At 33.4% G+C, this 18,208-nt stretch overlaps 2 protein-coding genes across 2 annotated transcripts in view; both read left to right on the top strand.

The window, feature by feature from the left end:
* The first annotated feature begins 37 nt into the window (after positions 1-37).
* LOC123689054 (protein YIF1B) lies at positions 38-1,774 on the top strand. Its single transcript, XM_045627847.1, has 5 exons — positions 38-209; positions 263-400; positions 640-809; positions 863-1,003; positions 1,112-1,774. Exons 1-5 carry the CDS (start codon positions 176-178, stop codon positions 1,688-1,690), a joined length of 1,062 nt encoding a protein of 353 aa, XP_045483803.1. The 5' UTR covers positions 38-175; the 3' UTR covers positions 1,691-1,774.
* Positions 1,775-3,746: 1,972 nt separating this feature from the next.
* Positions 3,747-18,208, top strand: part of LOC123689048 (vitellogenin receptor-like) — a 38,233-nt gene continuing 23,771 nt past the window's right edge. Inside the window, exons 1-11 of the mRNA XM_045627842.1 lie at positions 3,747-4,246; positions 4,788-4,983; positions 7,079-7,209; positions 7,396-7,642; positions 7,885-8,169; positions 10,268-10,569; positions 11,234-11,421; positions 11,647-11,848; positions 13,824-14,136; positions 17,160-17,420; positions 17,755-17,899. Of these exons, the coding sequence (XP_045483798.1) occupies positions 4,788-4,983; positions 7,079-7,209; positions 7,396-7,642; positions 7,885-8,169; positions 10,268-10,569; positions 11,234-11,421; positions 11,647-11,848; positions 13,824-14,136; positions 17,160-17,420; positions 17,755-17,899 (2,270 nt within the window). The 5' untranslated portion in view covers positions 3,747-4,246. The remainder of the gene's footprint in view (positions 4,247-4,787; positions 4,984-7,078; positions 7,210-7,395; positions 7,643-7,884; positions 8,170-10,267; positions 10,570-11,233; positions 11,422-11,646; positions 11,849-13,823; positions 14,137-17,159; positions 17,421-17,754; positions 17,900-18,208) is intronic.

The following is an 18,208-nucleotide window of genomic DNA, read 5'->3' as shown; positions in this document are numbered from 1 at the left end:
AGTAGACCAGAGATAAAAAAATATAATTTTTGACATTATCAGTTGTGACGTTTGACGTCTATATGTGTTAACCAAGTTGTCTGATAAATTCTCATAGGAATGTTTTTCTAATTAATAAATATTTTTTTAAATGGAGTGATATTCATATATATGCGACTGATATTCTCTGGTCAAAATGAATTATAATTCAAATGCTGGTACACGAACCAGTTAGTTGAATGAAAATAGATCACATCTTAATTCTGATCACATATTTTTGTAGGTTTTGGTCGTAAAGTCAAAAGAGTTAGTGATGTGAATGCAATGGGATATACACCCTTCGAGGCGAACGTACCTCAACAACCAACTTATGCAAATATGGGTCAAGAGCCCCAAAATATACCGCAGTACCCTCCGCAAGGTACTAGTCCATATGATTATTAACATTGTCAATTATTTTTTCATACATTTTAAGCTATGCGGAAGAAAGATCTAGACATTAGAAGGATATTAATAATATGCTAGTGATCTATAATTGCATTACATAATTTCAATTGAAATAGTTGTGATGCTTGCTGTTCAACATTAATTTGAATTGTATTATTCTCTAGATCATTGCCAGAATTATGAATTTTTTTATTCATCCTAAATTTTTTCAAGATTATGTGACTTCTCCCATGATGAGTCAGAATGTAGATGTGGGTCCTTCTGCACCACCAAATGTTTTATATAATATGAATATGCCATATATGGACAGTTCTCAAAGACCTAACTTATCTGCTTTCAAACAACCAATTGTACAAGACTTTGCCCTTCAATATGGTCAACAGGTAATGCTTTCCATTCTCATTTCTTTTGTAGATTAATTTGATGATTTTTTCAGTTGGCTAGTGTGGGAACAACTATGATACAAAAAGAAGTTGGAAGATTTGTTCCTGTTGGAAAACTAAAATACTATTTTGCAGTTGATACCAAATATGTGTTGAAAAAATTAATGCTTCTCTTATTTCCATTCACTCATTCGGTAGGTTGGCATTGAGTTACTTATACCTTTTATTCCATGATTTTATAACCACAGAAAATTTGGCAGAAATTGAAAAATTCTCAATGTACATTAAGAATATGTTTTCAGAATTGGTCAATTAAATATGAACAAGATGCACCAGTCCAACCTAGGTTTGAAATAAATGCGCCAGACCTGTATATTCCTATGATGGCTTATATTACATATATATTAATTGCAGGACTTCTCTTAGGGACCCAACAGAGATTTACATTTGAACAAATTGGAATTCTTTCATCCTCTGCTTTGGCTTGGTTTGTGGTTGAGTTGTGCGTTTATTTAGGTACATTGTATATATCAATGATTCAAACTAATCTTCGTACCTTAGATCTTCTGGCATATAGTGGTTACAAGTTTGTTGGGATGATTTTTAGTGTACTCATAAGTTTATTTGGAGGAAAAACTGGTTATTATGTTTGTTTACTTTATACAAACTTTGCCTTGGCTTTCTTTCTTATTAGGTCATTGAAAGCACAAGTTTTGTCAGAAGTTAGTACTCAAACTAGTTATTATGGGGATCCAAGCCAACGAATGGGCAATAAAAGACGATTGTACTTTCTTCTATTTGTTGCTTTTACTCAACCAGTTTTAGCTTGGTGGCTCTCTTATCATTTGATCAGTGGAGGTGTTATAAAGAAAGAATTATAAAGCTTATGATATTTGTATGAATTATAAACTTGGAATAACTTCTATTTTTATGTGAAAAACTAATAAATTTAATCTTTATCTTAATTTATTGTTAATTTAATTCACCCTTATTTTTTGACTTATTATCAAAATGAATAATAAAGGGTATATATTTAATATAAAGGCTTATTATTTTCTGTAACTCTCAATATGAAAAAATATAAAATTAAAATATATATCATTTTGCAAGGTTGGAAGTTTAAGCTATTACTCCGAATTTCTAATTAGAATTTTAAAAAGTTTTTACTTTGAAAAGGTACTGACAAAAAGTTTTAATGTGAAGGTTGTACAATAAATTTTTATTCAAGCGTGCGTTTTTAACCCTTTTTCCGTATGCATCATATGTCGCAAATATTAAAGAGTGAGTTAAATTTTGTCATGTCTTTAAGCACAGAATTTGAGATAACTAGAAACAGTAGAAACCCTGGTGTGTCTACTTACACCTGTAAAAACTGAATTGTAATTTATTGTGAAAGTTTGCAGTTTCTCGAACGGGTATTCGAACAATTCTGAAGAGCGCCACCTTACAGAAATCTGGTAAGTTCTAGTCAAAGCAACAGGTGGACTTTCTCAAACAATCCGAAACAAAATCAAATCAGTGCACACACCAGGGTTTCTAGATATCTTAACCGAATACCAAAGATGAGGTACCTAATGTTCACATACAGTGTGATCCAATATTCACGAAAATAGGAAGTCTGAAATTTTTCTAGTCCGGATCTGTTTTACCCGATTTCAGGAATATTGAAGGAAGGCGATAATAAAAGGTGGCAAAATTTGAAATTGTTCGGTCGATTAGTTAAAGAGTTATTGAACTGTGAAATTTCACTCATGAGATGAACATCATCCTGCATATCCCGAACGAAGGCACTCAGGCGATTGAATCCTCTTAATACGAGTTCTCCATGATGACCTTAACTCATGGTATCCGTTCATCGCATTCTTTCCGGGACACCCTGTACCTATATATAAATATCTATTCCAAGCTTCGAGCAAAATTTGTGCCAATTGGAGACTAAGTACATATATCCCAATGAGCACAGGTACGTTAATATAACGTTGTGAAATGGTTGAATAATCAGCCGTTGATTTGCTCGAAATATTATATCAATATTGAAGGTTGATTGAACACATAAATATATAAACAATTGTTAAGTATTATACGTAACAAAAAATAGACACGTATAAATTATTCTGGTTATTTCTTTGGTACATTCTGAATATTTCAAATACAATGTTTGGCGAGACGTACTTGACCCAATCAAATTTTTGAGGGAATTGCGTTGTTTCATCCTGACCTCACTGATAGAATCGTTAGTTCGGCACTCACTGATCTCTGCCAAATACACTTTCCATAGCAGAGGACTTTGTTTGAGGGAAATAAACTTTGAGCTTTTAACACGCGGTGTTAAAGCTGCCATACCCATCGAACTCCCAACCGCGCTTGGCTCCAGTATTCTAAGATGAACTGACAATTTCAGCGTGTTACGGGTGACTTTGCTGGACTAGCAAAGAGTGACTATAGGTGTTTATATAATATAGTAAATAACCGCTTGAGTAAATGTGTTAATGTTTGTACATCACAGATAAATATAATACTTTTATCATCGATTCAAAACGGACATTCCATTAGCATTAATTATCGACCATTTGAGTCAAAAAAAAAGGTTGAGACGTCGATTGAAAGAAATATTCAACATAGACGATGATATAATTATGAACACAAACGTTTATGTTACCGAAATAAACGATAGACTATGAATGATATGTTTATATAAAAGATAAATTGAAAGGTGATGATATTGTTATTAGAAAAAGCAGAATCAACGTGTTCTATAGATAGTTGGTTATTTAATGGTTTCGATCAATGTTGAATTAATGTCGAATATCAGCATATTGATAATATATGAAAAATAATTTGATATAGGTATTAGAAAACTAGTTTCAAAATTAACTTTAGCCACATACCTACTATAGTTAGGTACATAAGTATCACCTATTATCGTCTATTTCGCCCGGTGATATTGGCGAATTAATGACGAGCGCTCAAAAGGTCCTGGCTCCAGTGCTTCAGTATTTACGATTGCATATTATTGTTGGAATGACGAAATTACTAAGTTTAATGAAGGGATACGATAAATTTTTCAAGGCTCCACATTCGATCAAAATAGATTAACATAATACGCAATTTTCATTGTTTTATTAAACAAATGTAGGTCTATAGGCAGTAAAAATGAAGATGTAACACTTCCTCATTCAACCAGAATGTTTATTTGTATCGTTATCCATTTATTATTGTTAGACGTAAACAAACTCTCCTTAATTATCACTTTAATTCAATACGAAACATATTTGATAGAAAAAATGGAAACACTCAATCATAAATTTTATCAAAAAACATCTGGGTAGTATGAGGGTCGAAGAAGAAAGATAATATCATTCGTCCACCATTTTGTCCTATATCTCTTCGACACTCATGCGGTACAGATTTTAGTTTCCAACATTTCAAACTTGAAGGTAAGAATGATCAAATTTCAATTATAATAGTACTTTTTGACATGATGTTTACAAAATTTCATTGGATTTATTTTCGTTGAGAATTGAGAAGATACTAATTATATGAACATTTTTTCAACTGGAATTATGGGATACCAAAATGTAACAAGTCAGATTGAAATATCTCTAAAAGTAGTATCAATTTGAACTTTCCCTTAATATCTTGTACCTATACTTGTGTATTATACTGGTTGTAGTTGTTATGAATTACAAACACTTTGGATATGAAATGTCTTTCTAGAAATAAAATTTATGATATCAATTCTAACTTCATTAAGTTGAAATAAACTAATTAAATTAAAACAAAATTAGTTATTTGAAAACATAATAATTCAATTTAATATTCATTGATTTTTAATTTTGTTGTACTTAACTACTTTTCGCATAATGAAAAATATTGATTTCTTTTAATATAATAGCAATGTTTGAGATTTTGTTACATGTCTTTTATGGTATATAGAAATTTAATTAAAGTGAGTGAAAAATTTGGTGAATCTTTCAGATGTTGAAGTTTTTGCTGTTTGCTGTTATTATTTCACAAGGAGATGCGTCAATCAATCCCTTTTTCATGCTACATAGTGAGAGCAATTGTACAGAAAATCAGTTCAGCTGCATAACAGACAAAAAATGTATAGATAAAGCAAAAAGATGTGATGGAATTTATAATTGTAAAGATATGTCTGATGAACATGATTGTGGTGAGTAAATAACCTGATCTATCTTGTTCTCTTAACCATGTGTAGGTCTAGCTAACCTTGTCGTGATTTGTGAAACATTTTTCTTTTAAAAATCCAGTGGCGTACCCAGACATAAGGCTTGGAGGGGGAGAGTTATAAACGAAAAAAATATTGAATTCCCTTTCAATTCACAGACACTTCTTGAGATTGGTTTTCACCTGTCGAAGAGTCTGCTGTTGTATCCAAACGCGAAAAACCTGAAAATTCGACTTCATAAATTTTCCTTCTCTTGAAGAAGTTTTCTAAACAAGTTTGCTTACTCATAATGAAATTTTCATCAGTTTTGAGAACATGCAACACACATTAAAAGTTAAACACAGAATATAATTTTACGTCATCCACCACAAACTAATCAACAGAATATATATCCCCCAAAACACCCCCCTCTCTTGGGTACGCCACTGTATCAAACCTACGCTATTCATCCAAGAACTATAATTTTATTTTTCTACATTCATGCAAAAAGCAAAACTTTATTGAACTATATTTAGTGGAAAAAGAAGTTCTTCATTGCACTAGTGCAATAAATCTCATCTGTCATTCTACTTCAACGTGCTGTCATCATGACAAACATAAACGTTCAAACCCACTACATATTTATCAGATATGCTGTTCATTCATATTGTTCATTCACTTTCAACATTGAGGGTAGAAATAAAGTTTGAGTTAAATTGTTCGTAACGTATTAGTTCCTGTTTTAATGCAAATCGATATTAATAATAAAGTATTCATGTTGCGCTCTTCATTTTCCTACACCTAGTGCCGCACCTCAATAAATCATTTTTTGCTTTTTGCGTGAACGTAGAAAAAATGTTGTATGCAATTCGTGCAAAAATTGTTTATTGCACTCAACGTGAAATTGTCCGACGAGGCCGTTAGGCCGAGTTGGACAACATGTGAAAGTAAATGTTTATTGCACTCGACGGGTTGTCCAACTCGGCCTAACGACCTCGTCGGACAATTTCACGTTGGGTGCAATAAATGTTCACTTTTTGCACTTGTTGCATAAATAATTATTAAATGAATTAAGGCAATGATATAAGAAGAACTTTCGAAACGACTTTCACTGAAATGAAAAATGAATTCGTAACGACATTTATTCTCTTTAGCTTTAAACTATTCATTTCGTCTTCATTCAAAATTGTGGAAACACTCTTTTCATCTGTTTTTGTCTCTGGTACATTTACGAAAGATATGACTTTCATCTTCTATGTCAGTAACCAGGGACCGCGGTATTCTCGACAAGTGATCTTTCGAAACGTATACCTACGTTCATTCAGTCTTCAGAGCACTGAAAGAACGTATACGTTTTGAAAGATCACTTGTCGAGAATACGGTCCCAGTTCTCAAGTTTTTGCCGTCGACATTGACCAAAAACATCCAATGTTCATTTAACTTTGTACATTAAAAAGCTCTCAATTCGGTGCCTCATGAAAAAATTTCAGAACGTCTTATTTTCTATCCAGAATTTGTACTTTTTTAGGTAAGATCCTTTCGATCCTTGATTGAATTACTCGACCAACTTATGACAACAACTAAAGAAATCAAATATTAATTTGACTTTGTACAGTGTCCCAAATTCGATGCTCACTGAAAGCATCTCAAGAACTATGAGACTTAGAGAAAAAATCCCAGATCTCTTCTTTCGAAATAAAAAGATATCAGAAAGTAGATCATAAATATATTGATTCGTTCTCGAACTTCAGGGCGTTTCTCAAAAATTACTGTTTCAAATATTTCATATCTTGGTTTCTGTTCGAGATTCAAATAATTCTAAAAAAATTTTCAGTAATTTTTAAAGTTTATTTGATACTCATAATAGATCAAAGAAATTAATTATCGTTTCAGAGAGTAAAATATAAAATACGAAAATTAGAGAAAACACAAAAAATAAATTAAATCTTGATCTTGCCCCTTAACTCCGCTTTCATCTGACGTTGAAAGTATGCAGGTTCTAATGGCTGGACATTTTTTGACGATGGAATATCCATCCGTGATTTCTGCCTCTGATTTTTCCTCCGCCATTCATCGAAGTTATCTTCAATTTCTTTTTCAGAATATGTTTTGTGCAAAGATACCATGTTTTTCAAATGCAAGAATGGGAGATGTATCAGCAAATCATTCGTTTGCGATGGTCAAAATGATTGTGAAGACTTTTCCGACGAAGAAAAATGCCAGGATTTTAAGGTAAATTCAAATATTATTTTCAATGAGGTGGTGATAAACTTCTACAAAATAGATAAACAATCTGTTGCTCCGGAAACATTTATAAATTTTTTCGATTCTAGAAATGGTTATAGGGTCTTCGTTGTTGAGGAAAATTTGCAAAAACCTTTTTCTAATTTTTAACATATCGATTTCATTTCTTTTCAGCTGAACCTAAACTCGAATTCTTCATGTGATGAAAATGAATGGAGATGTTCAGATAGACTGTGCATCTTCAAGGATTGGGTTTGTAACGGTGAAGAAGATTGCTTAGATGGTTCTGACGAAACGATCGGTTGCACTCTCACCATTACGTGCGATGGCTTCAAATGCAGAAACAATCATTGTATTCCTAGTGAATGGAGATGTGATGGAACTGACGATTGCATTGATAACAGTGATGAAGAGAACTGTGGTAAGTTGATTAGGTACACTAGCATCTTCTTCATTTGAAATGAAAGATATGTGGATGAAAGTTATGAGAAAGATAATAAGAAACTTATTTTATCGAATTAATATAAAAACTATAGGTTAACAAATAACACGGGTTACTAACACTTTACTTGAGGGTTTTAATTTAGTACCGAGTCGATAAAAAACTCAAATTATTTCATATTTATTAACTCGAGCAAAAAGTAAATTATTTTCTTTTCCCAGAAAACTTCATTAATCCAGAAAAGTGTACATGGGAGAATAAAAAATTCCTTTGCTCCAACAACCATACATGCATAGACATACATCAAGTTTGTGATGGCAAACATCAATGTCCAGATCAGTCAGATGAAAGTATTCTTTGCTCAGCTCCAACACATTCTTGTTCCCATCACAACTGCTCGCATACTTGTGTCCAACTCCCCACCGGACCTAAATGTTACTGCCCTGAAGGATATCACAACATCAACGACAAAGAGTGTCAAGATATAAACGAATGTGAGATATATGGTGAGTTTTTCCTCAATGTAGTCAGAGCTCAAAAAGCTTCAATGTTTCTTATTCCCCTGAACATTACAGCTATACACATTAATATAATATGAAATAAAGGTGAGCACATTGAATTTTTTGAAGTTAACAATTTTTTTAAGGTCATTTATAATGAAAAAAGATGAGATTGAGAATTTTCCATAACTATCTCGACATGCTATGTGAATTTGGTATCCTATACATATTACATTTTTAATACCTCTTTGCAAACCTATACTCAAGATTGTTGTCTCGGATTGTAGCATGCTACATTGCAAATTCATCACTGTTTTCTTGAAATATTTAATGGTCAACTAAATAAGGAAGTTGATGAAAATCTTGGAGTACGTCAATGTGCATCTTCGTGCATGTGTAACTGATGCAGTGAAACTCATTTTATTTCTTTTATTGTTTTCTTCGAAAGAATATTGTTGATAATCGCAGTGAAATGTATAAAATTGTTGTCCTTTATTATATTCATAAAACCCTCAATACCTCGAATCGCAATTTCATAAGCAAGATTTCTGTTGTAGGAAATTTGGGTTTAGAGACGTTTTGCACCAAAAGAAATTCAAGGAAATTATACATATAAAGTAAGAGGATAAGTTGAAAATTTATTAAAAAAAAAACCGAAAAATAAAATTGATCCCGACTGGAAAATTAGATATAATTGCCGAGATGATCCCAAAAATAGAAACTATCCGAATCGAGAAAAATGATCAACCCCGAATTATCAGTTACCCCCACCAGGAAAACTAAGAGATCTAGTGATCGAATGGCCAAAAGGACCTACAAACCCCACGTTGGGCGCCAAAGTTACGTGAATCCTTTTTGTTACAACTCAAAGTGTGAGCCCAGTCATTTGTTTTGAGTCTTGGTTCTGATCTCTGAATTCAACACAATGGAAATGACAAAACCAAGATCGATCAAACACCCCTTCTATTGACATAAGTATTTTACAATTTGAATTTAAAAAAATATCTGGTACCGGAAAAAATTACATACAATATTTAACAAGATATAAATATATATAAGTGATTCTGAAATTCATATACGTACAAGAATAAAGAATGATTTTTGCAAATTCACAAATTCCTTTCCCTTAGAGGTATAAGTCCTAGCTCTATACTGAGGCAATCTTCCTCTACCAAAGTTGATAAGAACTAAGATCTGACAGTTCTTCAATAGGAGAGTAAGTTCTCCGGCTCGTAAGCTGAGAATTGACAATGATGTTGAGCTGTCTTTTGACGAGGGAATGATCAAACTTTCAGCTTCGATCAGGAACTTCAATCAAGAAATTAGTGAAAAACCTTTTTTTGAGAGTTTTAAGAATATATTGAAGGAAAATAACAAATAACAAAGGAAACCAAGAAAAGAAATGCCCAGATTTTCATCAACTTCCTTATTTAGTTGTATATTTAATATTACAAAAGAATAGTGATGAATTTGCAATGTACCATGTTACAGGATCTATTAAGAAATGAATCAAAGGGTTCATTTTTTACCGAATGTGGGGGGGCTATTAATGGGGCTCAAACCGAAAGAACGCTAAGCGATCTGTTGGCTTCTTCCGGTTTTAAGTGGCGCTTACATTCAGAAAAGATGAACCGTTATCCTAATCATATAAATATTCGCACATAAGATTCAATGATGAATTATTCAAATGAAATGTAAACAAGAGATGGTCTATGATTCAACCGTATGATAAAACCCAGCCTTTTGGTTTCTGAGTAGAAGAAAATGTCCTCCACAAACTGTACTTTGTACTTTGATTGTGTGTAAGTGCACGAGTTTGCGAATACATTATGTTCTATTGTTGATGAAATCAATAGCCCAAAAGCTTGAATGTGACAATTAAAGTATACACCTATTAAAATGACTTACTGCTCCAAACCATAGTTTGTGATTTAACGCATAGTACAAAAACAATGTCGTAGATGCTTGTTGCCTGAACACTTTCGGTCTTTTTCATGCTTCCTAGTTGAGGCCTCTCCTTTCGTGCTTTAAAGGTTCAACTTATACACTTGTTTCAAAATATATTTTGATGGTGCAATAGTAATTCAATGTATTCTTGTTTAAGGCATTTGTGATCAGAAATGTAGGAATACCCCCGGTTCCTACGAGTGCTTATGTGATCACAAATACATTCTACAAGAGGACAAAAAAACCTGCCAGGCTGTAGGAGGCGAAGCAATGATGGTTTTCAGTTCCAAAACACAAATAAGAGCGTATTTTCTGCAGAGTAAAATTTATTTCCCTGTCACATCCCAAATGAAGCAAGTGGTTGGGGTGGCCTATGATGGAAATTACGTCTATTGGACTGACATCTTTAGCGAACACGAAAGCATAGTAAAATCTCTTGAAGACGGTACTGAAAGACAGGTAATTTGATCTTTGAGCTAGGAGGATGATTATCGTTCTGCGCATTTTGGCGAATATAATATTTTAAATTGAAATTCAACAATAAATTAAACCAACACAACATAAACTGACGACAATGTAAGAAGTTCATTCTGAATTTTAAGACTCCAAACTTTTTTACAATGAACATTTTGTGTATACTATGTTTAAAACAGATTACCAGGTGTCTGAAAAAGAAGGAGATTCTTAATATTTCGATTTATTATTTATAATAAATTTAGCCCTCTGACATATTCAAAATTTCCGTTTTGAAATGTTTAGAATCTAAAAATGTAAATACATTTTTTTTAACAAAATAGCCTACCTCACATTGATACAATAATATTCTTAGCGTAAGGTACAAGTTTTTGAGTTATGAATTTTCGAAGATTTCATTCAAATTAACGAACGGTTGGACGAAGTTAGAATTCTGCGTCAATTTTTTTTATAATGATATTTATTTAATGATAGTATTCAGATGGAATATATATATTTTATATCGATTTTTATAATTCAAAGTGTTTTTAGGAATATGAGTTCTTATCGTGAGTTCAATATGGTTTCAAAAATCGGCAGAGAGAAAATAGCTTTTCTTCAATACTCACAATTCATATTCAACACAATTCTGCATTTCGATTTATTTTAGTTGGTGATAACTGCTGGTTTAGGATCTCCCGAAGACTTGGCAGTCGACACCCTTACAGAAAATATATATTTTACCGATGCTGAATATAAGCACATTGGAGTTTGTACCACCGATGGACTTCACTGTACTGTTCTGGTCAACAAAGATATTGACAGACCAAGGGCAATAGTGCTCAATATAGAAGAAGGGTAAGCTGATTATTTCGTAGAAAGAACTTGCCAGGCAATTTTGGATAGTGATAGATAGTAAAACTTCAAAATGCCGAATATATAAAATAAAATATCAAAAACTTTTAAAATATTTTCTCTTTTGTTATTATCAACAATATCATCTCAACTAACTATGAAAAGAAATATCAAATGAGAGTCCATTTCTTACTGATTACTAGGACAAAACGAACTGTTATTTTCTAGGGAGATGTTTTGGAGTGATTGGGGATACCCAGCTAGAATTGCTCGTGCTTATATGGATGGATCATCAGATCGCTCTTTCGTCTCAGATAATATTCATTGGCCTAATGGTTTGGCTATTGATTATCCCAACCAGAGGTTGTATTGGACAGATGCCAAGGCTATGACTTTGGAGAGTATTAATCTAGATGGTACTGATCGAAGAGTAAGTATCACATCTGTTTGTATAGAGTTTGTTCGTTTGCTTCCGAGACGTACGTTACTTCTATATTGAAGGTTGGAAGTTAGATATCCCAATGGAGAAGAATATTTTGAATTATGGGATACTGTCTTCAACCATTCGTCGTTGGCAATTAATCAACAGAGAACTCAATTGTTTCTCCTCCTTTGTTCAGCCTTTAACTTCTGAGAGGACGGATAAAGGCCTAGGAGATTCAGGAGAGGAAACAAAACATAGGACAATTTTTCGACCAACATCAACATAACAAATATCACATGATGAATAATTAGTCCAGTAGATATGTACAGTGCATCCCATTTTGGGTGAGACAGCCAGGTTTCTCGCTTGTTATATAAGATAGAGCTTCGCGGTTTTCACGTTCCTGTCCTACTTTTTCGTGAAACTCGAGTTGGTCTAATCAGATTTTGCATAACTGTTTCCGTTCAAGAGATACAGGGTGATTTTGGAAATTGATACTTTTCGGACCCCTCCTTCATCTCCGAAGTTATTAGAAATAATGCTGAGGTGAAAACTTCGTCTGAATCAGAATTCTGCGTAGAATCCAGTGGCGTACTCAATTTTTTTTTCGGGGTATGATTTTGAAGATTCAACACAACCTATATTTCTTCTCAATGGAACACCATATATATCATTACTTCGTTGAATTCGTTATTTTTTTCCCTTCAAAATGATGTATGATACTATGTAGGTAGGATGTTCAGAAATGTTAAAAAAAACACTAAAACATCAAATAATGATGAGTTTTTGTAAATGGGCCATGAATTTTCTATGTTTCGATAAGAGGATTATTACTTTCGATTTTTAAAAGTAGTAGGTCGTTGATGATATCATACAAACATCCTTGTTGTTATTATGGCTACTATGCATTTGGGAGCATTGTAGGCATTGGAGGGAAAAAAAACAATCTGATCTAGCTGTCATCGCTATGAATTATTGTTATTATTATTGATTCCTCTTTTGTATGGAAAATCCATTGTCCATTAACAAAAAATCATCATTATTTGATGTTTTGGTGTTTTTTCAACACTTCTGAACATCCTACCTACATAATATAATACATCATTTTGAAGGGAAAAAAATAACGAATTCAACGACGTAATGATATTTGATAATGGTGTTCCATTAAAAAAATATAGGTTTGTGTTGAATCTTCAAAACCATACCGCGAAAAAAATATTGAGTACGCCACTGGATTCTACGCAGAATTCTGATTCAGACGTAGTTTTTACCTCAGCATTATTTCTAATAACTTCGGAGATAAAAGAGGGGTCCCAAAAGTATCAATTTCCAAAATCGCCCTGTATCTCTTGAACGGAAACAGTTATGAAAAATCTGATTAGACCAACTTGAGTTTCACGAAAAAGTAGGACAGGAACGTGAAAACCGCAAGGCTCTATCTTAAATAACAAGCGAGAAACCTGGCTGTCTCACCCAAAATGGGATGCACTGTACATTCTACCTGAAAAAAAATTCCGAACTTAATGAAACTTCTAGAAGTTGTTCCCGGTTGCTGTGGGATGACTCTGTCAAGTTATCCAACACGAACCCTGTGCTAACTTGAGGAGGGCAGAAGAACCTCAACATTTCCGGACTTTCAGTTTTTTGCTCATAGCTTTTCTCTTCGCACAGGGTCCTCGTGTTGAATAACTTGACAGAATCATCCTACAGCACCCCCGAACAACCTGCAGAAGTGCAGAAGTTTCATTAAGTTCGGAATTTTTTCCAGCAGACCCCACTTTTTTTACTATGTCTACCGGACTAGCTTGGTACTCAAGAAAAAGAAGTGATATGATATTAGTGGTGCCATCTGGGCGCCAGACAGGCTCAGGACTTGTTACTTGGCGTTTTATACTTCGTCTTCTTCAAACCTTCATGATAAACATATTTGCAATGATCAATAGCTTAAGGTGTTATCTATAAACATATTTTCTTCTCATAGATTGTACTAGAAGCTGTAGTGAAGTTTCCCTATGCTATAGCCGTATTCGAAAACCGCCTATACTGGTCCGACTGGCACACACATTCCATACAATCCTGCGACAAATTCACTGGAAAAGATCATCATACCATAATCAAGGAGAAGAAAGAAAACATTTACGGTCTGAGCATATATCATTCTTCACAAATGCCGAACAGGGACAATCCATGTGCGCTAGCTTTCTGCTCAGATATTTGTCTGTTGAAGGGGAGCAGTTATAAATGTGCTTGTCCTCAGAATAAAATGCTGTCTAGCGATCAACATAATTGTAAAGGTGAGTCTACTCAACAATCTAAAGGATATGATGATTAATATGCTCGCTCAAAGCCGTTATCGAAATTCTTGTTATATCCTATACAGGGTGGCCACTTTTTCAATGGGATTGTATTGGTAACTTTTAAACCATAAGAGTTAGAAGGTCGGTCAAATGGAGAAAAAGTTGCATGCATAGAAGCATTATCAAGTAGTTTAAACAAATCGAGATTATCAGGGCCGGTTTTCGAGATATCATAAGAAAAGTAAATTATGTCATTTTGATTTTTCTTTTTTTCCCACTTTATTTCGAATATTATCAAAAAATGTTACAGGAACTTTTTATTCGACAGTAAATTATCCTCAATTTGACGTAATCAGATTTCGTATCCAACGTTTCGTACTCTCTGGGCCACCCTCAACCTCTTTTTTTTTCAATACGGACCTGCATATTTTATGACATTTTTCGAAATAACTTTTAACGCTGAATTCAACGATATATCATACAATGTCATTCAAAGTTGATTTTCAGGTGATTTTGACCCTTATCCAATTTTCTTCGGGTCGGATCTGTATTACCTTCATTTAGTTTAATTAACAACATGCAATATGCAATAAATTTCGATAAGAAAATCAACTTACCCATCTTAAACCAAATGGAACATATTAGAATCCAGTATACTGGTTTCTTGGTTCTTCTTTTATAATAATCATTTGAATATTTCAATTCATAATAATTAAACGAAAGTATCATTTAATGAAAGAAAAATCAAATGATTATTCGAAAGTAAATGTAAAAAAGTAAGTGTTCGAAAAGTCCACCATTTTGTAAAATGCACTTTACGGTTCTGGAACCCATACTTCTTATACATTTGCTTGATTGGTCTCCTTGAATACCTTCCAAAACATTCTCAATTTTCTCGCGAGGTATCACTATTGTTGTATTTGTCATTTGAATCGTTGAAACAAATTACTGAATCGAACTTTTGAGATCATTACGATATAATTTTTGCAAGGCTTGGTATTCAAATTTAAAATCATTGTATTCGCGTCTCTTGACTATTTTATTACCAGCAGTTCTTGAAAAATTCCATTCACTGGCCACAGTTCTCGATTTTTTTTCTGGGTTCGATTGAATTTGGGTCAGAACATTGATATCGTTAATAGACTTGTTTTTTTCTTACATAAACACCATTAAATTTGGATGAGGGTCAAAATCACCTGAAAATCAACTTTGAATGACATTGTATGATATATCGTTGAATTCAGCGTTAAAAGTTATTTCGAAAAATGTCATAAAATATGCAGGTCCGTATTGAAAAAAATGAGGTTGAGGGTGGCCCAGAGAGTACGAAACGTTGGATACGAAATCTGATTACGTCAAATTGAGGATAATTTACTGTCGAATAAAAAGTTCCTGTAACATTTTTTGATAATATTCGAAATAAAGTGGGAAAAAAAGAAAAATCAAAATGACATAATTTACTTTTCTTATGATATCTCGAAAACCGGCCCTGATAATCTCGATTTGTTTAAACTGCTTGATAATGCTTCTATGCATGCAACTTTTTCTCCATTTGACCGACCTTCTAACTCTTATGGTTTAAAAGTTACCAATACAATCCCATTGAAAAAGTGGCCACCCTGTATACTCAGGTGGAGTGTCAGTGTTTTTAGTCCATTTTCAAAATGGATGAAAATATCTAAGCAATCCGTTCTAAGTTAGTCATTGCAAATGAAATTTCGGCACCGAAGCGCTCAAAATACGAGGTGTCTCAAAAGAATGGTCATAACGGGTGTTTTTTTTCGAGGTATTTAACTTTAAGTTGGCATTACTGTTCAAGATGGCGACCGATTTAACAGCTGTCAAGTGATTTATTCTCAGTTTGGTTTGGCAATTCATCATGAATAGACTCACTCCTGAGCAATGCTTGCAAATGGTGCAATTTTATTTCGAAAATAATGGTTCTGTGCGGAATACGTATCGCGCACTACGTCCATTTTATTTTGTTTAGCGATGAAGCGCACTTCTGGTTGAATGGCTACGTCAACAAACAAAACTGCCGCATTTGGAGTGAAGCTAATCCTCAAGTGTATGTCGAAACACCGTTACATCCAGAAAAACTGACTGTTTGATGCGCTTTATGGGCTGGTGGAATCATTGGTCCATACTTCTTCAAAAACGATGATGGCCAGAACGTTACAGTCAATGGTGATCGGTATAGAGCCATGATTACTAACTCTTTCATTCCTGAATTGAACAACAATGATGTCCAGGAGCTGTGGTTCCAACTAGACGGCGCAACATGTCACACAGCTCGTGCCACAATCGATTTATTGGAAGACACGTTTGGTGACCTCCTAATTTCACGTTTTGGACCTGTGAATTGGCCTCCAAGATCTTGTGATTTAACACCGCTAGACTACTTTCTGTGGGGCTATGTAAAGTCATTGGTCTATGCGGATAAGCCACAAACCCTTGACCATTTGGAAGACGACATTAGCCGATATACGGCCACAAATGTTGGAAAAAGTCATCGAAAATTGGACGTCCAGATTGGACTACATCCGAGCCAGCCGTGGCGGTCATATGCCAGAAATCATATTTAAAATGTAATGCCACAAGATTATCTTGCGGATAAATAAAATTCATGTCAATCGAATAATCCATCGTTGTTTCATTGCAATTTAAATTTCTATAGCTCTAAAAAAAACACCCTTCACTTTTGTGAAAAAGCTTTAAAAAAAATAGACGTTTGCCGAAGAAATATTTATTAAATATTATAACACTTAGGCGTACAACTCTGCTTCCGCCGTTTTTTTTTCTGAAATTTGAGGCATTATTTTAAAATTGTTCCACATTTATGATCACAGTATTGTCAATCGCTGGCCACTACTTTGTTCCATCTTTCGGGCAGCGAACGAATCCCGCGTTGAAAAAACTGGTCATCTTTTGAAGCTATCCACGTATTTTAACTGTATGAAAAACACGTTATTTCTTGAATCTCTTCTTTATGGGTCTAATTATTTTTTATTTTTTTTCAGAAATTGAGAACCGGCAAATGCTGGTCTTAGCGGCGAAAAACTTGTTGATTCAAATCGAACACCAGCTTTTGGGAAAGCATACAATTTCGCCACTACCGTTAGTGGTAAAAGACGTAGGAGCCTTAGCTTATAATCCCTATAACAACAGTTTATATATTAGTGATATAGGAGTTAAAGATATCATTGAACTCAACATGCACACTGGTATACCAGAACCACTAGAAATGGAAGATATAGGAAAAATAACATCAATGGATTTCGGTGAGTGGTTATTTGATTTTTTTTTTGATTCTATTAGATATTTTTTTCGATGTAATATTTTGATTATTGTTTTTGTTGCCATTTTTTTTTGATTATGATACGAATTTTGAGGTCACGCGATATTGAGAAAAACTTTGAAACTCAACTAATAGATTAAATCTACTAGTTGGTTTTGAAATAATTGAATAACGTTTGTAAGTATTATTCAAAATTTCGTGGAAAAATTTTTTGGAATCTCCTCTTATTTATCCTATTATTATTGTTAAATAATCATTATATGATGATATTTCAAAGATGTTGAAATAAAAATTTTATTTTGTTTCGAATTCCTCAGATTATATGGGTAATAACCTATACTGGGGAGATGAAGAGAAAGGAACAATTGAAATGATGAATATGGATAACAGAGCTCGAAGAGTGATACTCCATAATATACCTGACGAGGTGCCAGAATCTATAACTTTAATTCCAGATATGGGGTGAGTTTATGACTATTATTACTGATAGATTTTCTTAATATCTTCATCACAAATATTAAAGGTATAGGCTTTTGTTGAAGAATGCTAGAAATTTGATATAATAATTGCAAAAATTCTGGCAATTAGGATATTTGTCAATTGTTTTATTGACTAATTTTTCGAAACTTTCATTTTTTTATTTTGGAACGTGTGCTTTGTGGACTTTTATATTACGTAAAATAAATTTATTCACAGTATCACTCCCAAAGTCCACCATTTTCTTAACAATTATATTTATGATAAAAAATAAATTCAACGGATCAAATGTTT

The sequence above is a fragment of the Harmonia axyridis genome, chromosome 1 (assembly GCF_914767665.1).
Source record: "Harmonia axyridis chromosome 1, icHarAxyr1.1, whole genome shotgun sequence".
In the NCBI taxonomy this organism is placed as follows: Eukaryota; Metazoa; Arthropoda; class Insecta; order Coleoptera; family Coccinellidae; genus Harmonia; species Harmonia axyridis.
This window is presented reverse-complemented; position numbering and strand designations above follow the sequence as displayed.